This window comes from Tympanuchus pallidicinctus, unplaced genomic scaffold (assembly GCF_026119805.1).
Source record: "Tympanuchus pallidicinctus isolate F22 unplaced genomic scaffold, pur_lepc_1.0 scaffold24, whole genome shotgun sequence".
Classification (NCBI taxonomy): domain Eukaryota; kingdom Metazoa; phylum Chordata; class Aves; order Galliformes; family Phasianidae; genus Tympanuchus; species Tympanuchus pallidicinctus.
This window is the reverse complement of record NW_026294741.1, coordinates 9,354,760-9,378,979: the sequence shown is the minus strand read 5'-3', so window position 1 is coordinate 9,378,979 and position 24,220 is coordinate 9,354,760. Positions and strand designations below refer to the sequence as shown.

Sequence of the window (24,220 nt, the reverse complement as noted above, 5' to 3'; positions counted from 1 at the left end):
CCTCCCACTCTGTGTTGGTGGTGGGGGGTCCTGACCTGTGCACATTTAGGGATAGGATGAGGGCACTGAGATTCAGTTGGTAACATCTGTGGGGTCTGTACCTGATCGGCAGCACTTTCATCATCGGTAATGTCAAAAAGGATCGCACGAGCTCCACGCTCCCCTGCCAGCTTTGCCTGTCCAAAAGAACAGAAGCTTCAGTAAACATTTTATATTGTACATCTGCATTAGTATCTACCATCTGGGTAAACATTTGCCTCTCTTCACAGGAGCAATATCCTCTGTTCAGATTGAGGATTAGATCCCGATTTCTGTGCTTGCACGGCGATGCAGTGATACCGGTGCTGCTCTTGCTTTCTCTGCTCCCTGTCCTCTGCACTCATCAGGGAGAGGCTCAGGTGATCCCTGGGCTGCAGGCCCAGGATGAGGAGCTGAGGGATCAGCCACGCCACGCTCCTCGCTGCCCAGCTCTTGCTGCAGTCTGATGAGGACAGCTTTGGGACCACGCAAGTGAGCGTGCACCCCGTGCCGGTGAGCTCAAAGCACACTGCAGGACCTCACGGGGTCACCCACGATCTCACCCACGTTCTCCCACCGAGCCCTCGAGGCAGGCAGAGGCAGCTCTTGTGAAAGGGAGCCGGGAACGTGAACAAAGTGCAGGGCTGGGCCGCTGTTACTCATGCGGAGTGCTTTGATCTGGGCGTCCCGAGCGCCTGTGCAAACAGGGATCTGCCGGAGCTGCTGCAGCAGTTTACCCGCTGCATTGCCAAACTCCAGCTCAGGGGCCAGAGGTCAGTGCTGCAGCTTCCCAGCTGCAATATCAAACGCAGCGCCGGGGAAGCGGCCTCCGAGCTCATCTGGTCGGTGGGGAGGAGCTGGGGGCCAGGGCTGGCTGTGGGCTTTGGGAGTAGGATGGAAATGGAGAATGTGGGGAACACCACGGAGCTCCAGGAGGTTGGACTCTGAGTCGCTGATAGGATTGTGCACTCTTGGATTTGATAGAACAAATGGGGAAGTTGGAAAACGGGCATTAGGGGCTCTGGGCAGGGATCAGAGCCTGGGGTCCTGCCTGGGATCAGAGGAGCCGTGGCGTTTGCCAGCAACAAGGAGCAAACAGGACTTTCAAGTAGCGACTTCCACTCATGGGAGCCAGTCAAGCTTTGATGAACACTGAAGAGCTCTACAAAGATTTTATCCTGCTAAATACACCAGTGATGGGGAAACAAACAACTAAGACTGGGCAAGTGATCTTTCACACCATATTTCAGACTCCTGTTGCAGAGAAGCAACTTGTGTCCAGGCTATCCACAGCCTGCGTGCTGAGTGCTTGCTGTCTTTGTGTCAGCTCTCTTCAGCTCATCTCACTCTTTGAACACTGGAAGTATTCACAGGTTGGTTTAGGAGATTTCAGCAGTCTGACAACCAGACTTGGAATCAGTGTTTCACATGGGGAAAAACTACTTCTGTGGTACAGAATTGCAAACGATGCAGCAGAAATAGAAATAAATCAATCTGAATTGACTCCATGTGTCCTCCATGGCTGTTTCTCCCCAGGCAGATCAGACACCTTCCTACCAAAGTCAGCTCTGATGTCGGAGCAGGGCTAGCATCTAAGAGAACAGAAGCAGAAAGTGCATCAGGTGACTGACGGAGTCATTCTCACGCTGGGCTTGAAAGTGCTGTCTGTGTGCACTGCTTGGCTGGGTGACAGCTGCAGGAGAGGTTATGATAACACTTTGCACATGGTTATTTTTATCAGCGTTGATATAGCACTGCAATTCAACATGCACAGCTCTGCCGCAGGCAACGCACGCCAAGGGAACAAGGCTCCTGCCCCAGCACCAGCCACAGCCCGCAGCTGCCCTTGTGCTCTCAAAGCAAAATGCCAGCCAAAGCTTTGGGGATCCATCTGTGTACTGCTGGAGGGAGGGAGCTGGGCAGAGGATTCAGGAGAATGGAAAAGTTGACAAACCCCAGTGCAGAAGGACGGCAGTTGCAAGGGTGAAGGAGTCAGGGCACAAGTCCAAAGGAGGGCCCATGAACACAGCCTGCTGAAGAACATCTGCCTGTATTTTGTGGTACTGCATGAGGCAGAGAGCTGTGAGCATCCCCAGGAGAGGAACTGCAGCAGGAGTGCCTGCAGGCAGGCTGGAAGCCAGCACCACCGGTGCAGAAAGGGACAGGCATTGCCACCTGGTTGCCTGTAAGGCTGTGGGAAAGCAGCCTCGAGCTGTAAAATCCATCACAGGGGTCATCTCAGCATCGCTCCCCTTTCCTTGCTTTTGTTACCTAGGCTGCACCACCAAATCCAACCCAGACTAAACAAGGCTCTTCGTGTTTGTGCAGAACTTATGGAAAATAACACAACGCTTTATACAGAGACAATGAAAGGACACAGACTCAGTCTCTGAAGAGAAAGCTAATGTTAGCCTCCATCCACTCAACTTTATCAGAGACGCAAAGATTTTAAGGCTTAAAATGACCCTCATTCTCACCTGACTTCCTTATCACCACAGAATTGTACCAGTGACCTCAACTTCTGACACAGAAACTGCCATTCACTCACAGAGACCCGACCCGAACACCTCTGAGGTCTCCCATTCCTTCAGAAGGGGATGGATGGTGGCCCTCAGCAGTCACGTCCCATTTCTAGTCTGTCTGGTTTGCTTTTGTCTGAGCTGCTCAGTGCTGATCCTTCCTGTGCCTCACCCGGCAAATTACTACAATTTTGCTCTTTCCTGCATCACATCAGTTTCTGCACTGGTGCCACTGTGGAGCATTTTTGCACATACCTTGTTAGCCAGGGACAGGCAAGGGTTGGGATCCCGATCCGGCTGCTCGAGCTTGACGATGGTGATGAATCCTGACTCTGTGTGTTCATCCTCACTGGTGTTGCACAGGGACAGCGGGTGGGACTGTGGGACAGAAGCAAAGGAAGCTCAGATCTTGAGGCTCCGCACTGCGATGGGTGCCTGAAGCCCACTGCAAACTCCATGCCTCAAGGACCTGCACGGAGGGTGCAGGACACCCAGTGGGCATCTCTCCATCCCATGGCAATGTCTGAGTGTCAGTGAGGCTTTGAATGCCACAAGGAACAAATCAAAGCTTTGATTCACCAGGAAGACTTCCCAGGGAAAGGTGGAGTGCCTGCTATCACCGTCACAGAGGTCTGTGTTTGTCCCAGTCATGGATATTCAAAGCCAGATGAGACCACAGCCCTTGACTTCTGGGATGCAGCATCCCAACAGCACTGGCCTGGTGGTCCAGCACTGCTGCTGGGCCCTGTGGTGCAGGACCTGCAGCCTACAGCTTCCCATTACAACAAAGCATTTCTGCCACCAAGCTCATCAAATGCTATGGTGAATTTGTAGAGGAGAAGCCAAAGAAGCCCAAGGAAGGATGGCAAAATTGAAAGCACTTTGCAGGAGACACCAGGAATGAGATGGGAGAAGGAAAGATCCCAGAGACCACATTCCCTGGAAAGATGTTCACCCCTTCAAGCCAAGCTGCTGGCACAGGGGCTGAGCCCCATCGCATCCCTGCCTCTGCACTGTGCAACTGCCTCTGGGCTTGCAGCCTGGTGCTGAGGGGAAGGCTGAAAGATGGGTGGCCAAAGGAAGCTGCAATTCTTGGCTCCCTCTGGGGAGTCCTGTCATCTTGCATGAACATTCCCAGCTTTTTTCCTTGAAAAGCTGGCAGACGTCCTTCTCTGTGACTAAACTGCAGTGCATTAAGAGGTTATGGTACAGAAAAGCCTATGAATTCTAAGGGTGCTGGGCAGCTTTTATTAATGCATCAGTGTGTGCAAGTGTGGGAAGCGAGCAAGAAAGGTCAGCATCATAAAGCAGCAGGATCAGGGCAGGCTTTGTGCCTCTGTCCACCCAGCAGCACGCCCTGCTCTGCAGGCAGCTGCAGCACCGTCCCAGAGCTGTGCAGAAGGGAGTTGACTCGTCAGATTCAGAATGGGGAGGCTATCAAAGGAGCCCAGACCCCCAGTGCACCATGCAGCAGCATGGGGATTCAGAGGGTCTCGTTAGTGCAAGCCAAGCAGTGGGATGCGATGCTGCTGAGATGTGTGGGGCAGACAGGGGCAGGGGACATCTCTGCCTGCAGCTGGTTTGGGAAGAAGTGGGTCAGGCACTGACACAGGCTGCCCAGAGAGGTCGTGAAGTCAGTGTTCCTGGAGGTGTTTAAGGAAAGATGTAGGACTGAGGGACACAGCCCGTGGACAATATTGGTGGTAGGTGGATGGCTGGACTAGATGATCTTAGAGGTTTTTTCCAACCTTAATGATTCTGCATCTCCAAATAACATTGAGCAGCATAGACGAACTCTTGGAAGGGAACCTGGGAGGGAAACCACGGGGAAAAGAACTGCTAATGCTGATGAATGCACCAAAACTTTCTCTGTGATCTCCTATTAAGACTGGCCACTGTGATTTTTTGCTTTTGCACTCTAGGACACCTGATCTCCCTGGCCAAGCAAAAGTCCTTTGTCTTGCGCTTTCCTGCCCAGGGCACAGCTACACTCACAGAAGGCATGGCCAGCAGCAGGGAACCCACAGCCAGCAGAGCCCCAGGCATGCAGCATCCTGCAGGCTGCAGCCCACAGGGCTGGGGCTCACTGGTGGATCCCTTTATTCTGCAATGAGTCCCTCATTGGGCACAAATCACCTCTTAGAGCTGAGACTGCTGGTGCCTTCCTCGGCACTCCATAGAAGATGAGCAGGAGGCAGCCATGAGAGCTCCTGACTGCTTCCACTCTCTCTTCCTACCTCTTCTCCTTCTGTTCGGTGACAAAGAGGCAACCTGTCAAGCAGCAGCAAAGCAACAGGACCTGGCCCTTACTTTTTACATCCTACAACTGCATTTTTTGGCACTTCCACCACATCAGTTGCTGCATTTTGAGTGAGTGAGCAATCACAGCTGCACATTGTGCTCGCAAGACAAGAGCAGACACAAAAAGTAAGCCAAGGATCATGTGGAAAAACAAATATTATGAGATTCCTCAGTGAAGACAGGGCTTGTGCTCCAGCTGCTGCATCAGCATCCCTCACTGCCCCCAAAACCAGACCATGTGTGGCCACAGACCAGCTCACTGCCTGCAGGACTGAAGCGCTTCTCCAGGCTGGGGACGTCTGCAGCACCCACTGCCAAACCAAGAAGTCATTTCTTCTCCTGGGAAGCCTCTCAAATCTAGCAGAGAAAGGTCAGTCAGGCTTGCGAACCCCCTGGTTTTGTCACTCCATTTCTCCCTGCCACCTGCTCAGCAGGATGCAGAGCTTCCCCCACATCCCTACGTGCTTGCTGCCCCTTTTTTCCCTCGTTTCCTTACCCCGTGGCAGCTCCTTCTCTATCATTTCCACCCACACCATCCCTCCAAAAATACCAAACTCGTCTTGCTAACTTCTCGCAGCCTTTCCCAGCAGCCCTGCCGCCCGCGCACCGACCTGCGCCACGCTGCGCCCGGAGCAGCAGGAGCCCACCTGCATGGAGCCCGCGGAGCTGCCCAGGAACGGCGGGCGCAGGGCAAGTGCCAGCCTTCCTCTGGGGGCTTCGCTTCTAAAACGGCAGAAGAAAAGAGGACCCTGAGAGGTCACGGAGCCCACTTTGCTGCCCGAAGGCAGGATCAGCCAGACCTCAAACATTCCTCAGAGACACTCGCTTAACCTGTTTTCAAGACCTCCAAAAATGGAGATTCCTCACCCACCCCAGGCAATCCAGTCCAGGGCTGCGCTCTCCCCCGCACAGCACAGTAGTTTTTGATGACTTATCTGAATCCATCCTGCTGCAGTTTAGGCTTATTACATTCTCACTGAATCAGCTATGCCCAAAGTAAAGAGATCATTTGTTTTCTTTTTCTGAGAACCACTCAAAGACATCTGTTCTTCAGGGACAAGGCTGCTGAAGCAAGGTCTCTAGCACCAAAGCTAAGTGCCTCGCCTTGGTTTTCTCTGTATTCTCAGAATTCAGAGTGCTCACAGTTTCTTCATGGGGAATGAGTCGAAAGGATTGATTTGATTTGAAACATCGTGACAAAATCCCCCTAAAAGGGGCTTGGAAAGGAGAGAACAGGACAAGATAGCATCCATCAGAGGGCTCTAATGCACATCACGGACTGACCTGGTGAGCTCTTAGCAGCAGTGTATCACTCATCAATAAATAGATCTCAGCACCAGGAAAAGGAACGTAGCAAACACAAAACTGAATGTGAAGAACTTGAAGGCGATCCGGGCACAGCAGATTGGTAACCCTGACGTCCCCCAGCCAAACAGCAGGAAGAAGGGAAGGGATGAGCCAAGAGCTGTGGGAAAAGGAGTCATGCTCCACAAACCTACGGGGTCCGTGAAGCTGGTGAAAGAACAGGGGTTCGTAGTAGTGGTTAGTAGTAGTTAGGAGTAGTCTGGTTAATTTTGTACACTATGTCTCCACTTCTGACCTTCTACAAAGTCGAAGCTATGAAAGATGACAGAATATTACGCAGTCCTGCCCCAAATTCAGAACAGAAAAAGCAGGTCAGCCTTTACAATGGAGCACATTCACCAGTTAAGCCCCAGAAGCAAACTGTATTGTCTGAACATTTTCACAAAGGATTTGGAAAATGAGAGGAATAATTAAGTGGCTGAGTTTCTCAATAACACATGAATATTCAAGCTGGTAAACATCACACTGGCCATAAAGGGATCTCCTGACACCAAGTGACAGAACGACAGAAAAGGCTTAAAAACAAACCAACAAACATGGAACACGCGGCCATTTGGTTACTATCTGCCCTGGGTCAGCTTTTAACACTCAAGAAGGAGCTTGTTGTCGCTGTGGGGAGTCCTATGGAAGCGGTTACTGAATCACCCAAAGCAGTCAGAAGGCAAACAGACCGATAGGCACTGCTGTAGAAGAATTACAAAAACCAAACCAGCAAATCTAGCAGATAAAGCTGCAGTGTGTCAACACCTCGGATATTACAAGAAGTTCTGCTCACTCCACATTAAAGAGAAGGAAGTGTTTCTCTGCAAGAAGAGATTAAACAAACACAAACTCTTTAGGTTTGTAGAGATGTGTTATTTTAGAGCTATGTGAAATCATGAAAAATATGGAGAAAGCAAATGGAGCGCGATTATTTACTATTTCTCAAACAAAAGCACCAGGGCCATCAAGTGAAATTATCAAGCAGGAATTTTCAAACAAACAGAAGCGGAGCCGACTCGCGGTCCGGTCGAATGGCAAGGCTCGTTCCCACAGGATGCTGGGAATGCCAAAGGTGTGGGTTAAAAAGCAATTAGACAGATCGGTGAAACAGGAAAGCATGAAGGCTGCCTTGCACAACCAGGAGGCTGCCAGCCCTGCTCTGAGCTCTGAGCGCTGCACAGGGGGATGCGTGAGCATCGCTGGGCGCCGCACACCTGACAGTGGCTGCTGTCAGAAGCAGGCTGGCATGCTGGAGCTGCAGTGGGACTCATTTGCACACCATGTTCTCAGGCAGGGTCATTTATACACCTCGTTCTCTCTTTTTAGGCCTCTCATTGCATGCCACCGGTGTTACGTGTCCGTAAGTGGAGTCTTCACTCTCCAATCTCCCTTCACAGGTGGGCTGTGCGTTTTCCCATTGCCTCATGTCAGCCCCTTGCACCTGCATCCTCCCACCTCCACGTTCCTCCTGCAACCACAGGCACCAGGCGCACAGTGCAGCACCACAGGCTGCACACATACCTTTGCCACAGACATTTGGGCTAGAAATAATGTATTGAAGCTGAGGTCTGTGGTCAGTGCCAGAGAGCTGCGAGAGCTTCTTCCACCCTCCAGGCTCTGCTGTCCATGAGAAGCAGTTCTGTGACTCAGGGCTCTGACCCAGCACCATGCCAGCAGCCTCATCCCTTTCACTCCCGCACATGACTTTGGGGAACACTCAAGCAGGAGAAGCGTGCACTGATTTTTCCAGTCTGGCATTTCCATCACTGCAGCTGACGCTGGGAGAGTTTTGCATGGGCTGCTGGTGCAGCAAGGCACAGCCAATGGAAGTCCCCTGTTAGAAAAGCTCCCTTGCAAGGGAGCTGCACAACAAAACAAGGCAGCCTGGCAACGGGGAGGAGATAAGCGAGGAGCCAAGGGCACAGCAAGCAGCAGCCTTTGGAGGGCACGCAGCATCTCAGGCACTGTTTGTTGTGCCACTGCTTATCGTCCAGAGATACCTGCTCCCCAGTGACCTACTTGCTTCACCCAGTCCTGTGGGTGTCACAGTGCTTGAGCTCACGAGGGCAGAACACAGACATTTCCCTATCTGTGGATATCGGGGTCTATACTGGTTCATCCTCATCCTTGCTGAGTGTCTGCCACTGAGGTTACAAGCTAAATAAATGATTCCTCAAAGGTTTCAAAAAAGCAAGAGGAACTACTCTGCTAGCATCCTCCCTATCTTAGCTGCTAAAAATGACCTTGTGATGGGAATTATTGTCCAAGATCCCTCGCTGAAGTCTACCAGGAGATGGAGACCAGGCACCTGCACTAGGATCACCACAGGAAGGAGCAAGGGAGACCTACCAGCTCTGAAAAGCTGCAACTGTGTGGCACGTCTCCAAGAAGTGTCAGTGCACAAACACGGCCGCAAGTGCTGACACCAGGGAAAACTCCTGCACAGCAGGGGTGGAACAGAGCAGGCACACTTCCCAAATCTTCTCAGTCCTGTGCTGCGCTGCTAAAATCCTGACAGCCCTTCACAGACCCAGCCTGCAATGTGTGGCAGTGCTGAGCTCTGCTGGCACAGGGCGAGCCCAAGGAATGTTGCTGCCAACTGGGGACAGCCTCAGCCATCAGATCCTCCTCCCTGACCTCCTCCAGAGCTCACACCGTGTGAACGTGTTTGTCCCTGGGTGAGGCTCTTCCCTGTCTGTATCAGCTCAGCAGAAGCCCCACTTACACAAGCATTACTCCAGCTTGTAGCTGTCACTCTACTCGCAGGCACAGCCGTTGGAAAGGCTACAGAAAGGCTGGCACATGAGACGGAGCTGAAAAGCACTGTGGGATGCTGCTAGAAACATGTAGGAGAACAGGAAAGGGTGAGGCTAGGAGATAGAGTGAACTGAAGAAGATGGAAATGGCTGGTTTGGAAAGGAAGAGCATGGCAGGGTGTTTCAAAGGGCCTGAGGAAAAACTGCAGCTTCCATGACTGCTGGGCATGAAGCCTAGTCATCAGGATATGGGGCTTTTTAATTTCCCTGCATAAAGTTTCAAGATCTGTTATAAAAGCAAACACACCTTACCCACATATGAGTCACAGACAAACACGTACACTGATAACAAACACATTATTCTTAGAGAGACTCGGGTCCTACCTCTGCAAGTGAGTAGCTCAGCCAAGCATCCTCGTCCCCTACAGGAGTGGGAGGTGGGAGAGGAGACCAAGGACTACATGCTGCCACTGCCATACTCACACGCCTGCTCCCTTACCTGTGCTCGTGAGCTTTGGCACGTCTAAAGACTGTCTAAAGAAATGTCTGAGAGTTTGATACAATAAATCAGCCCCTAATCAACAACTGCATCTCCTTCCCGTTTTCATTGCAAAGCCGGTGAGCAACAAAGAGAAGTGCAGAACCCCAACAGGGATGTTTATTTGATTACCCCATTTGCAGAGTTAGATGTTGTAGGTGAGTCACTAAGTCTGGATCTTTTCTGTCTAGTTGCACAAGCATGGCCATGGTGTTGGAGAAAAATCTTTCTACACACTTCACTGTCCTTTGGCAGCACTGCTGAAGTGAAGACAGAGAGGTCTGATACAGAGAAAGCAAGTGTCACTTGTTCTTGCGTGGTCTCTGCAATGATGATACGGGTCATCAAGGAAAGCTAGGGAAACATTTCATCATGATGTCTGGTTGACTCTCTCTCTGGTCCACATACCCCTTTTGGAATATCAAAGGCAAAGGGAGGTTCTCTGGTCAGCCCTGACTCACACTGCTAAATGAAAGTAAAGGCAAGCTGGCCCAAGTCACGGGAGAACAGCTCATGCTCCTGCTGCCTCCGAGCACGCACAGACAGTCTGAGAGTCAAGGCCAAGTGAAGTGCATCCAACCCGTGTTTACAGCCTGTTCCATATACCCTAGAGGGGAAAATGCCACCACCAATCCCGGTTCTCCGATGCTCTCTTACACAACAGCCTCTTGCGCCACGCTGACCCTTCTTACAGCCCGCAGCTTAAAACTGTTCCACAAAAACTCACTCAAGTGTTGCCCCTGAGCCAGACATCTTGCTCCTCAACAAGAGGCAAAACCCAAGCAGTATGGATTGTACAGACATCATTCCTGCCACACGAAGCACAGATCTGTGCCATTACCACACAAAGCTGTCTGGTCACTTAGAGTCAGCTTAGGGATGGTGCAGATACATCGAGCCTGGATAGATCAAGGAGAAAGCTCTGATGCCAAAGGCAACTCTGCAGTGATGGGCCAGATGCAAACACTCTCCCAAACCCAGGCCACTCTACCACACAGACAAGAATATTGCTTCCTCAACTAGCAAGTTCCTAAAGTGGATTTCAAAATTAAAGCCTTGAAAGTGAATGCCAGAAAGCATTCTTGCTCTTACAGATAGGAGATAATAGATCGAGAAGAGCAAAGACGGATAAGGAAACTCTCCCTGGGGGAGATGATGCCATTACTTCTACTGAAGCATCACGCATCTCCAGGAGGGCTGAGCAGCTCTTGGAAAGAGCCCTGGGGCTCTGCCCAGGTTGACATGGGCTGGAGAATCCTCCAACACTCTTCTGAAGATGAAGCTCAGCAGCATTGCTGCACTGACTGCTGCTTGGACATCGAAGGCCAGAACCATCGGTGGGGCTCCTTCTGGAGAAGCCAGCAGTGGGGCAGCCTTACCTGGCTGCTATATGCCAGGTCTGTGCTCACCGGGGAAGAGCCGCAGGCATGCGGTGGGCACGGGGTCAGGAGGCAGCCCTGCTGGGTTCCTGTGCTGTGTGCACAGAGCAGGAACGTCGTCCAACTCCCGAATCCCATCCCCTCCCCCCTGAATATCCCTGGCCTCAGCCAGGTGCAGAACAAAAGGAAACTAATGATTTAGTTATTGCTGCAGCACCGAAGGTTTGAAGGTCAGCCATTCAGAGCGGCGCGCATTGTATGACCAAGCACTGCCTGCCCTGCCTACAGACCTGCAGCTACAGTCAGCGCAGCAGGGGCCAGCGCTGCACGGCTGGCTTCTGAGCGGGGAGATGAAAGGCTGCTTCTAATGTAATAACTGACGGCCTCTTCAGTGCCGTTTGAACTGTTTACAGACTGAGTTAACGATTACAGGCAATGTGTATCTTGGCCGCTGCCCAAAATTCTTACCCGCCCGTCAGATATTATCAAAGAGCCCTTCACTGCTTGCCTGGAGTCCTTCCAAAGCTCAACGCTGAAATGCCGGCGTAGAGGAGGGGCCTTCAGCACTCGCTCCTCAAGCTAGAAAGTCACGGCTCTGCTCTGCAAGGTGTCCTGGGGACCGGCCACCGAGTCATGTGGAGACACAGAAGCACCTACCAGCCCCTGGGCACTGTTTGTTTGGGCAGGCTCTTCCCTGCAGGACATCGCTGAGGGCTGCGCCTCCACTGCTTTGCTCTTCTTCCTTCAGCCTCCACACAGGCAGGGCTGCTTTCCCTTTTGCCCTGCCTGCATGCTGCTGCTGCTGCCTGGACCTTCCTCCCCACACGCCGTCTGCGTAGCCTGGGTGGTTGTGCTGACGCTGGTGGTTACACAGCTTAAAGCTACTGCTGCCAAAAGTGTTTTCAACACCCTCATGCCTAAGAGTGTGGACAAGAACAAACCAGGTGGTGGGAGATTAGATAAAATCGCTTCCATTGTTATTTGTAGTTGGAAATATGCAGGTGTAGGTATAAGGCCTGGCTAAATTTGGTTTAGAAAACAAGCCCCAGCTCTCTGGGGCAAACTGCACAAGGTCTGGAAACACTGTAGAAATGAAGGGATGAAATCAAGAGCTGGCAAGTCTGCTCTAATTACAGACGAGTAACACAGAGCCACATTCAAGTAACACTGAGGCTACACAGCGAACTGCTTCCGAGGCAGGAAATACCACAGCTCCAATGACCGCTCCGTCCCACTGCCAGTCCTAAACCTCCAAACCCAGAGGAGGTTTGGCGTTGCCTCCAGTGGGGGCAGAAAGCTAATCTGGGTCATGCATGGCTCCCGGAAGCTCCTGTCAAAGACAACTTCCTAAAACAACCAGGAAAAAAAATACAATTCAATGTGAGATACAAACACCCTCCTGGACCACCAGTCCGGTTCCCCCAGTCAGCAAAGTTTAAGCTGGAAAATGTTATTTAATGTTCAGGAGGCCGCCTGCAGACTGAGCTACCACGGCTTCAAGGTATCTGTGGTGCACAGAGCATTGTTTAAAAGCTTCTGCTTCAATGCAGCCTGGGGTTCAAATCTGGCAAGCCACAGCAGCAGCATCAATCCATGGATGGCATGCCTGCCAGAAGGCTGCAGCAGTGCTAGGATGCCATCATCTAAATAAAAGGAAAAAATAAAAAAGAAGGATGAAAATTTGCATTAAAATTTTGCTACTGTGTTCCCAAAACAAGGCACGTTTGTCCTGCCCCAAAAAATTGCAAATGGGTTTCCTCTGCAGGCTGGCAAAGTTTTGTCCATGACACGAAGGCTGGAGGTTAGAAGGGACGCCTTCAAGTGGCAGCAACCTCCTGCACACATACGGTGTGTGTCAGCAAGTTCTAGGCATAATGGTGAAGAATGCAGAACAGCTAAAGGAATACATGCCCTGCTTTTTGATCATACGTCAAACTTGACTTCCCATTGTCTTGTTGCTCGGATGCAGTTGTTTTCATTGGAGTGAGAGAATAGCCAGTGATGGACAGAAGTGCAACTCCTCCTGGATGCTGTAGTATTGCCAAGAGACAAAACAGATGCAAACACATTTGCAGTGCTTTGATTCAATAAGACTTGCTAGTACAGTACAGTACGCTGCAAAAATTGGTTCCTCCTACGCTTACTTGCTAAGACATGAGTTTGGGCCCTCTGGGATCCACATTTCCCTGGCTGCTATCGATGACATCACTGACATATAAGGAGCTACAGGAATGCAGAGAATGCAGCTTTGGGCTCTTGGGGATGCTGAGCTCATCTGCTGCTACAGGAGGTGAGAAAGATGGGGTGTTTGTGTCCCAGCCCTGGCACAGCTGCAGACTTTCACTTCCAACATCCATGCATGTGCTCTTTTTAAGGCCACACAACTTGTCTGCACCAGTTTAAACAGAAAAGTTTGAGAGGCTTCAAAATTGATTCCACTTCAGATGCTGAGTGGGAATAAAAATGTCAGCACATGCACACAGGGTCAAACCCCAAATGGATGTAACTCAAAACCTGTCTCTCACCAACTAATGGATATCAATCAGAAAGAGAGCTTCCACCTCATGTCTTCCCAGCATCCAGTGGCTGGGAGCTTGGGGAGCTACTGCTCTGGAGGATGTATGCAGAGCACAGTGATGAACAGCTTGATGATTTCACAGAATTGTTTCCTTCCCCTTTTGCCCATTTGTATTTTCTTCCACAATATCCTCTGCAAACGAACTCCATGATGGATTTCAGCTCTGTCAATAGCTATTTTTGACTGAGGATACTCTCACAGGAGACTCCCGAAGGCAATCTCTGTTAGCTCCAAAACACACCCTCGACTATCAGCAGCCTTTCTGCATGTAGCCAAGCTTTCATCCTGGAGATTCCAGCAACCAACAGTTTCACAGACATTCTATAAGCATGGCTGGCATGTTGAAAGGAGCTTGAAGTAGGTAAGCATAACTTTTCCCCTTAGTTTCAGCTTGCAGGGAGCCTCTGAAGAATCCAACACTGATCACCAAAGGGCATGTCTCCACACGGAGCTTCTTAGGGACGAGGATGACACAGCTCTTGGCCCAGTGCTCAAGAGACTGAGGCCAAAAAGGTGAAGAAATTTCTGTTTTCAGCCACCACTGCTGCAGTGTCCAGAGTAGACCACAGCTGTGAATACATGACATCTACAGAGTAGAGCTGTGAAGACATGACATCAAGGACAAATGGGGCAGAAAGCAAAATAGCCACCTTGCTTGACAAAATGTGATCAAGTAGAAGGTTACTACTGCTATCTTCACAACAATTTCACCAACCCTTACTTTAAAATGGTGCAGATTGACAGCTTTAAAAGCCATTTTTTTGTTCATCAGAATGGGAAAGGAGCCGTTCACAGAGGGTTTTTTTAGGGAGTGAAAGTAGGTTAGTTGTGACATCGCCTCAGCCGGAGGATCCAACTCTCATCCACACACATCTCCTCCAGAACTATGGAAGAGGGCAAAGACCTGAAAGGGAGTTGAGTGTGGGGACAGCAAGGACACCTGGAGCCACAGGAGTTAGGAATAAAGAATGTTCTGAAAGCAGAACAATCCTCCTGCTTACTGGACGGAAGGCCCTCTCCCATCTCCAGTTACTGCAGATCCGGGGATCTGGAGGAAGGAGCTGTCAGGCTGACGCCAGCCAATTCTGTATTTTCTGCTTGGGTTGTTTTGTTGTTTGTTTGTTTGTTTGCTAATAAAAAAGGATTCTCTGGTCTCTGTCACAGAATGATCACTGCAAAAGAGCATCTAGATCTGCCTGGAGCTTCTGATATGGCTTCTTGGTGATAAAACAACACTACATTGTGTACAATCAGCCATCTACACTTGAACTGACTCATGCAAACTCCAGTTCCTGGGCTTGCTTGCTTTTTCCCCTGGCTTTGAAGGGTGGAGGTGGATTGGAGTTGTTGCAATCACAAATTCTGCCTCTGTACGTATCGGCTGCTTTTCATCTTCCTGTGTTCTCCCGCACCAAGGCAGGATGTTTGATCAAGGATTTATTACACAGCCATGCTCCAAGCACAGAGAACAGGTTTTTTAATGTTGTATTCTGTGCCATAAGCCTGCATACTTCTGCCCTGTGAAAATGACAGGTGTCCATCTCCCAGGGAAACACAGCTTGCTCTCACAGCTCCCATTACCAGAGCCATACCCAGCCCCAACAGTGTGAATTTGCAGATCTCTTTGCAGAAGGCAAACTCTTCAAACAGCTGATGCGTCCGTTCATCGCCGTGCAGGCTCTAGAAGGGACAGTTCTTCATTACAGTTCAGCTGAGTTCTCCAGCAGTACAGTGCTGTTGATTTTCCCACCAAGACTCCTACAATACATTGAATAACATGCATTTACACTGCCCCATCCACCAAGTTCTCCATTTCCTCATACAACCTGCATTACTGCCATTGTGTAAGGACAAAAAGCCACTGTAGCCAAAACCTTAAAGCCTGCACAGCACTGCTTTGATGATTTCTGTTATATTAGGAATCAGTGCAGCACTTGAGAACGCAGGGATAAATCATTAACAAGTCATTATTGTTCACGGGCATTTTTGGCAGGAAACCACTAAGGTCAACTTGGACAAACTGCAGCGAGGCAGTGGGGGTGGCACTTTTCCTGGAGGAGCGTTCAAATCCTCGTCTAATGTAGTAAAAATAGGCTGGAAGTGACCTTCCTTGCTGAATCTCATAGACATGGAACATGTCACAGCCCCTCCTTGCCACCTCTCTCCGCCCATGCTCAAGTCTTTCTGTCTGTAAACTGCCCACCATCCTCCTGACACACACAGAACGACAACGCTGCTAATGCTGAGCACCTTCACAGCGTGTGCAGGCTGACAGCCCAGACGGCATTTTTCATTCACCGCTTCTATCATCTCACTGATCACATCCATCACTTCGGCTACCAACCCTGGGGATTTCCCAAACGCTGCTTCTCCCAGAGATTTGTCCAAGGATGGCTGTTTCTCATTCTTTGGAAACCTGCAGAAACGCCCCTTCTGTAAAACTCCATCAGTCACTCCTCCCATCCTCAACAGAAATCCTCATCTGCCTGTGCAATGCAACGCTTCTGCAGGGCCCGTGGATGTGTGTGGGGAGGGATACGAACGCATGTGCTGTTTGCTCCCACTGCCACCCCTGCTGGCACGCAGCTCAGCAGCCATCTGAGAACCTGTCCCACAGCAAATATCCTGGATGCTGATCTGTCCTTCCAGCTTCTAGCACTGTCAGATACTCCAGCTCCATGAAACACTATTTATTCTCGTTGTCATCCGGTTTCCTGCTTTGGTGGCCAGCTGGCCACTGACCCCCTTGCTATTTAGCTGCTGTAAATCAAGTGCCAAAGGACACTTCCAGAGTATCATGATGTGGCAATCCCTCTGTCTATGTGGATGTGACCGTTTTAAAATTAAGTAAGCAAACAGTTCTGACACAAACAGCTCAAAGGCTGTTGTATCTCAAAGGAGATACGACATGGAGATGGGTCTGCCTTCAAAACCCTGAAAATCTCCTGCAGAATGCCATGCAGTCAGCCCAGCTGCTCAGATGGTTGCCTGCTCAGCCAGTACTGAACAGCTTGCTGCCGATTTTTTTTTGCTAAGGAAAAGTACTTTCAACTTTGACATTTAAAAACTGCCTTACCCAAGCACACAAAAAAAATCTTTCCCAAGCTCACCAGCTTCTGGACACATTCATGGAAGCCAAGAAAACTACCCAGGTAACTGAGCCCAGCTTCTGAGATCACACTTCCATCTTTCTCCAAAAACGACTGACTCTACCATCACAAACACATGCAGGAACATTTGTATGGCAAAGAGAAGCAACGACTGCTTTACAGAAGAATGGTTAAGTAACTCAAAAAAAGGTTTTCCAGCCCAGTTTGAGGCTGCTGGTTCCCTGCTGCTGGAACTGGTGGGATCTCTTGGCATGTCCCAAGAGTGGAGGCTGTGCTTCCAGGGGGCTGTCCTTACTTCTGATGACATAGCTTGGCCACATTCTCACTGCCCTGCTCATCTTCATCCTGAAGCAGCAGTTGGGCTCTTTGAGCCCCAGTTTTCTCCTGAACTTTGAGACATTTTTGCTTTAAGAGGCTAACACACATCATCACAGACTTGGAGTACACAGAAATGAAGAATAACTGCCTACTTCACAGTAAGACTATGAGACCTGGGCTGCAAGCGAGGCTGTGATGTGCACAGAAATAGTGGAAGTAGGATTTGGAAGCATTTAGTATTTCAGTCATTGAAGATGACAATACAGAGTGTCTCTTCATGATAAAATCGGCAAGTTCTGTCTCCCAGTAGAAAACATTTGTAACAGCGATAGCCGATGGGCATCTGCTCCAGGAGATACTGGAGGCAGCTGTGTTTCAGAGTGGGCAGAGCCCACACTCTGGCCAGCTGTGTTCCACTCTCCCAATGACAGGGTGACATCTGCTCTTCCAGCTGCAAGGCCAAGAGAAAAGCTCCCAGCAGCAGCTGTGGACCATGAGTACCTCCACTTAGAGAGACACATTGCATTTCCTGGTCATCTATATTAACACGTATGAAAACAAAGCAATGCAAAACCCACAGCATGCAATTTCTCCAAGAAAACTTGGAGAACCACAGCTCATAAACTTGGTGCTAGGGAGACCTCCCCAGGCTCCCATGGCACACTTCTGACCCTTGCACAGAGAAGGAGATTTGGGATACCTGCCATTAAACAGGGTTTGAACAGACAGGCCTTCCCTGAAGGAATGACTGATAGCATTCAAACAAAATCCTTCTGGGTTTGACATCATCCCACTGAACCTGAAAATATCACGGATCTTCAAGGATGGCTCCATTTGGGGTACTGTGTCCAAGCCTATGGCTCCCAATACAGGAAGGATGCGGAGCTGTTGGAGTGAGTCCAGAGGAGGCCACAAAGATGCTCGGAGGGCTGCAGCACCTCTCCTATGGAGATAAGCTGAGGGAGCTGGGCTTGTTTGGCTTAGAGAAAAGAAGGCTCTAGGGAGACGTCATTGCAATCTTACAGTATTTGAAGGGAGCTTACAAGCAGGAGAGGGACTGACTTTTTCATGGTGTGATAGTGATAGGACAAGTGGGAATGGCTTTAAACTAAAAGAGGGGAAATTTAGGTTGGATGTTAGGAAGAAATTTGTTACTCAGAGGGTGGTGAAGCGCTGGCACAGGCTGCCCAGAGAGCTTGTGAGTGAGCCACGGACCCAAGTGGAATGGAGATAATCAGTGGATGGGGCAGCCTGATGCAGTGGATGATAATCCTGTCCACAGCAGGGGGGTTGTAAACAGATGATCGTTAAGGTCCCCTCTAACCTAAGCTGTTCTATGGCTCTGCGGTTCCTGTGGTGGAGCATCCATCACACTCACACACAGCCACCGAGGCTGAAGGAACAACAGTCTTCTTGGTCTGCCAGAGCTCCTGCCTGGACCTCCCCTCTCCTTATGGGCTGCTCTGGCATTTGGTTCGGTTACCATTTCCTGAGCCGAGCCTCAGCTCTTGCAGAGCCCAAACTCGCCTGCCCTGAGCTGTTGGCCGTATCTCGCGTTCTCTAGCAGGCTTCACTCTGAGCCCTCACAGATTCCCCCGGTCCTCCAAAACCCCCTCCCCATCCAGGCACCGGGGCTGAACATCGCTTGACTATAAAACGATTTCTTTTGTTGATAGAAAATTCTTTGCAGGGTGTGAACAGCAGGAGAAAAGAAAGGGTTCCTCTGAACTGCGCGCTCGCTGGAAACCCCCGGAGGGCGAGAATCCGATCGCTGTCTTTGAGGCGAGCAGGCCTGTCTGTGCAGAGCCCAGCAGAGCTCTGTGAGCGCGGCACCGCCAGCCCTGTCTACTCACAGCTCCAGTCGCCTGCTGTGCAAAACGGCTCGGCTTCTCCCATCTGCACACCCCGACAGGCCGAGCGTTGTCCCCGCACAGCTCTGGCAGCACACAGGCCTCGCCTGTTGCCTCCTCTTGATCCTGCACAGGAACCGGACTCGGCAGCTGCCAGCCCGGCGAGGAGGAGGCTGAGGGAGGGAAAACCCTCCTGCCTTTCTCAGAAGGTGCTGCCCGAGCTGCCAGCCCTGCTCTGAGGCACAGCCCTGTCTCAAATCCCCCCGTGTAGCGCTCACCTGCCCTGCACTCTAACACCCGCACCTCCCTCATGCAATCCCAAGTGCTCCTATCGGTCGTGGCCCCTTCCAGCAGCGCTTGTGTCCCAGCTCCAGAGCTGTTCATTGCCCCTAAACCTCCCCTCCCCCCAACCTTCTGCTCCCACCAAATGGCTTTGCTACTGGGTTTTGCAGTCGCTCCAGCAATGCTGTTTTCATCAGCAGTTCTGCTACTTGCACAGTTCGGTACTGGTCTCAGAGTAAGGAGGGAGCAGAGATGAGAGACATGGGGTGAAAGGGAGGAGCTGAGAATCCGTTTCTGCACACCAGAATTGCAACTGAACCTGTGCCATACTTCTGAGCTGCAGCCTGGGTTTTCAGGCACCTTCATCGCGTCTCAGTCTGTGAATTTCAGGCTGTAATGTGCACCTCTGCACATCTGGAAAGGTGTTACAATGGCTGGACTCAGACTATTGCAGGTGACTGTCCCACATGCTGGGGCTCTGCTCATCCCAGCACCTACAGCTCTGCAGACAGACAGGGATTTCTTCACCAGCTAATTGCAGCCATTTCTGCTTTTCCTGTCCTTTCCATGTGGAACCACAGAGGGCATAGAACCTTTCCCTTCTCACTTTACACTGCCCCGCTGCACTGCACCTGAAGAAACCCCTGCTTGCTCCTCACCCTCCCAGTTCCACCATAAGCCACTTGGTTCATCCATGCCCTCTCACTGCACAACAGCAGCCTGTAGATATTGGAGCAGCTGATCCCCGCAGCCGGGCTGGCAGGGCTCAGAGGAGCCGGGCAGGAAGGGGATGGGAGCAAGGGAAGGTCTAAGGTCTGCTCCAGGAGGCTCAGCAAGAGACTGATGTGGAATGTGACAGGAGCTGAGAAGAAAGCACAGGGTGTGGAAAAATAGGGAGGAGAAAGATTGTTTTGGAGGAGAATAGGTCCAGAGCTCTGGGCAGTTTCATTAGAGGAATATTAAGTAAATGAGTCAGAGCTTGTGGTGCCTGGGGCTCGGGAAAGCTGCTGCTGGTGTGAAGGGACGGCAAGGGAAAATGAGGTTTGTGGCATGCTGTCTGCATATGAAATTCAACCATAACAAAACAAGAGGAAACATGTTGCCTGCTTAATACTTTTATTAACATTTGCAGAGATTAAGTACTGCAGACATTCGATCGGTGCCTTCGTCTGTACCTGATTCAAGCTCTGCCTCTGTGCCTAGCTCTGGGCTAGTAACTTAAAGGAACATTTTCCAATTCATTACAGTTTCAAAAGGCAGTGCAGAGCACTCAACACTCCCCTGCTCGAGCAGCTAAAAAGCACACTGCTCTTCCAGATTCCAAACGTACCTCTGTGTGTCAGGCATTATGCACTCAGAGCTGGAATCTGGATTTAAGCTTTGTCTCTTAATTCCTGCACCTGAAAATGGGATATTAACCTGATATCTGTCATGTAAGAATGCAACGTGCATCAGTAAATGTGTATCTTTTACTGTACGTATACAGGTGTGTGTCCACATATCTACATATATATGTAGCATCTGTATCTACATATACCGTACACAGAATCCAAACTTGAAAGTCAAGATGGGTAAAACAAATTGCCTGCTCTAAAATTAGAGTATAAATTTCATAAGCATCTAGGAAACCTAAGGAAAGGAAGTTACACAATCCTACACGGTTCACAGGGGTCTGGTGTAAGACAGAAATACCAAAGATTCGTCCTGCAATGCGTATACTTATGTTCACAGGACAGGAAAATTAAAAATTAGTTAAAAAAAACAAAACTCTAACCATGAAAAATTCTAAGAATGAGGAAAGTAGGTAAAAAGGCATTTTAGAAAGTCAGTGAAAAAGATAAAATGTTTCCAGGTGACACAAGATCTCTTTAATAAGAGATATCTTATTAAAGCCTTGAAGTAAGCGTACACCAGTGGGCAAAAGAACCAACCCCAAAAGCCCAACAGTGAACAGTAAGGGAATAGCAGGAGGAAAAGACAACCTTTGGAAAGTGGAACTTGCATCCTAATGATGAGCAGAAAAGACTACAATCCTGGCAAGCAGGCTGGTCAAAAGGGAAAAACATGCTAGTGGCCTATGTACAAACAAAGAAGCCTTTTTCAGCACATCAGGAGAAGGAAGCCTATTAGTGAGTTTCTGTGGCTAACAAGTAATGTAGGGAATGAAAGATGCACTCAAAAAATATTTGCAAAAAAGCTAAATGAATTGTTTGCATCATGGTTCACTACAGAGGAAGCCAGGAAGTTCCCATGCAGAGCATTTCAGCATATTCATAAATTACTTGGGAAAGGGTAAATGAATGAGGTGACAACATTTGCAGATGAAACTATATTTTTGTTTTGAATTAGCCACTCTAAAGCTGATTGTGAAGACCTGAAAGAAGGATCTCAGGCTGCTTGGTGTGCTCTAATGAGCAGCAGCATGCTGACAGCTCCCCTCCCATGCCCACCTCCAGCCCTGCTCCTGGCCACGTCTCCCCTGCTGTTCACTCCACGCTTGACTTTGCTTCGAGCTCGCTTAACTCATGAAAACATCAGCAAAGGACCTAGCAAAAATGCTGATCATTTTCTGCAGTTTTCATGACAAGTTTGGGGAAGGGTCTTAGGGCATTGGAACTGGAGTGAGGAAGGGAACAGCCATCCCATGAAAGGCAGCCGTGGGGGAAAGAAGGCATTAGAGAAGAGCAAGGTCGCTTCTTTTCAACAGCAAGGAGCCGTCAAGTAGGATCAGCTGTACACATAACTGCTGCTCACATCACTGTGTGAGAAAATGAGAGCTGAAGAAGTTCGGCGACGTGCCTGGAAACAATCATACTGATAGTGAGGATGAAATGGCAAGCTTTAAAATGGCCAACTAAACTCAGAAAGGATCCCGAGATCATTCTGGAATGTGTTCCAGCGCATCAAATACTCTGCACTACCTGAGAAAGCAAACATGGTTGTAGGGATAAACCCACAACCAAAAGGTGCACCCAGTAATGGCCATCCTATCTTATTATATGGAGAAATACGATGGTTATATGGCAAATGTAGCAGGAGAATATGCACAGGTAGCAACAAGGCAAGGAATGGCCTGTTTATAAGAGCCTAGGGTGCTCCACCCAAAATAGGACACAGTTTTGTACAATTTTGTATGTTGTAAAGAACAGAAACATCGAATAATTAAACAGAACAACAAAGCCAACAAAAATAAGACTTTTCACAGGCCCAGATTCCCGAATCTTTCCCTGATGAAAGATGACGTGGAGGCGTAAGAGACCACGAAAGCCATGTGGGTGTGAGCCATTTGGGCTAATAACTCAGTTGCCTGTATGCAATTTCCACACCATACTCAGCTATTTCCTACTTGGATCTGGGGGATTACCCCGACCTTCATCTTTTTCTTCTACTGGGCAGGGAGAGCAGCTCTTCCCCATGCTTTAAGAAAAAATATCTTTGCCTGAAGATGTAGCAAAACTCCTCTGCCTGTAGCAAGGCCATTCCAATGAAGAATTCTTTCAGTTAACGTCAGGCAGTGATCACATATGTGTATGTGGCTGATGTGCTGCTGAGCAAGCTGCCTCTCCTCCCTTTACAGACAACAGAAAAAGCAGCTCTGGGTGCTTGTAACACACAGTTCACGAGCCCTGTGATAGCAGCCTGCACTGTGCTATGGCAGTCGATCCCCAGAAGTCCCAGTTCTCTGCAGTGGCTTTGCAGAAAAGGGGTAAAACTCATCTGCACAGCCATTTTGGAGGCTGCTCACAGCGTGGGCTGGATTCCCTCAAGAAATAAGCATTATCACAGAGCCTGACCTTTCATTTCTAGGTAAAGACATCCTTGACTTACTGCTCTCTGACAAATACGATAGAGCTGATCTCTGAAAACCAACAAAGTCACCTTTTGCAGGTATCCATGCTGCCCAGTGTGCTGACAGAAGAGGCTCGGTGCCATCTAACACGACAATAAATGGATGTGGGAGAGCCCACAAGAAATAAAACTTTTGACTCAGCATTTCACACTTCCTTTAAACCAGGCCACAGGCCTGTATGACAAATAATTAAACCAACCAGGCAGTCCAGCAAGGCTGTTATCATCATATCTCCGTGGCAGGCCCTAAAATCGGCACAGCAGTCATTCCTCTGCCATCTACCACATGGTTCAGCTCATTCCTGTTCACCTCCCTTTCCAGCACGCTTGCACGAACACGGTGCACCTTGGAGGAAAGAAGAATGCCATGAACTGTACCCAGTTGGCTCCAGAGAGCACTATATATATCAACAGTGACTGAGCACTGACTAAGGCTGAAATGGTACAACCAGGCAATATGAAAGAGAAGAGACATTATCAACTTGACTTTTGTTCAGTTATCCAAATTTACAGCCCTGGTTTCTCATTTGATCCTGAACTTCCAGTCGGCGGGCAAAAGTACATTTAATTCTTATGTTACTACAAGGTATTCATCTCCTCAGTTCTTGATGAGACTGCATTACCGTTTTCTACGTATTTTCTTATCAGACAAGATCACTGCAATGAGCTGAGGATGCAGAATGTAACTGAATGCCTGATAAGCACCACTTTCTATGAAATATGGCTTCAAGAAACAAAATCGCTTCCCAGTTCGTTTCACGTGGTGCTTTAGTCATAAACTCCTCTACATCCTGAATCACAAATAATCAAACCTATCTCTTTTTCAGTATTGCTCTGCACAACCAAAACCGGGATGCGATACCTGCACTGAATTCCAGGAGGGCTGAAAAAGCCCAAAACAACCTCATCTCACATCTCAGTGTCCGATGATGCCTCATTTCCAGCTGTCTGGCTGTGTCTTTGTGTCTAATACATTTTTCCATTTGATGATCTGAGGGGCTTTTAATGAACTGCTTTGTATGACAGTATGGTTAATTCAGGGCTCTACACTCACGTGTATGTGGGCTGTACACCCAGATCTTACAATAAATGAATGAAAGTGCAAAGGAAATGGTCACTAGAGAAGGCAATTACTAAAATGAAGGGGAAATGCACGGAGATGCTTATCTTGTTAAAACACAGTGGCAAACAAAGCAAAACAAAACAGTGAAACTAAGAGAAACCAAAGGCGCAGCTTACAGGTTGAGCTGAAACGACAGATGTATTTTCCCTGTAAGCATATCTGGAAGACAGCTGAATTCCTCACACTGCGCTGAGCTCCGGCAAAACACAACATTTAAAGATGAAAGCTACTGCTTTGAACCTCAGAACTCTC

At 49.4% G+C, this 24,220-nt stretch overlaps 1 protein-coding gene and 1 long non-coding RNA gene across 2 annotated transcripts in view; both read right to left on the bottom strand.

Moving 5' to 3' along the window:
- The window catches only part of RNF43 (ring finger protein 43), a 53,477-nt gene that overhangs the window by 14,439 nt on the left and 14,818 nt on the right, over positions 1–24,220 (bottom strand). The window contains exons 2-3 of the mRNA XM_052688745.1: positions 2,793–2,915; positions 102–176 (exon numbers count right to left, since the gene is read on the bottom strand). Coding sequence (XP_052544705.1) covers positions 102–176; positions 2,793–2,915 — 198 coding nt within the window. The remainder of the gene's footprint in view (positions 1–101; positions 177–2,792; positions 2,916–24,220) is intronic.
- LOC128083472 (uncharacterized) lies at positions 14,899–17,048 on the bottom strand. The gene is made up of 2 exons (XR_008208083.1): positions 15,752–17,048; positions 14,899–15,194 (listed from the first exon to the last, which is right to left on the bottom strand). It is a non-coding gene; the product is annotated as an uncharacterized LOC128083472 (long non-coding RNA).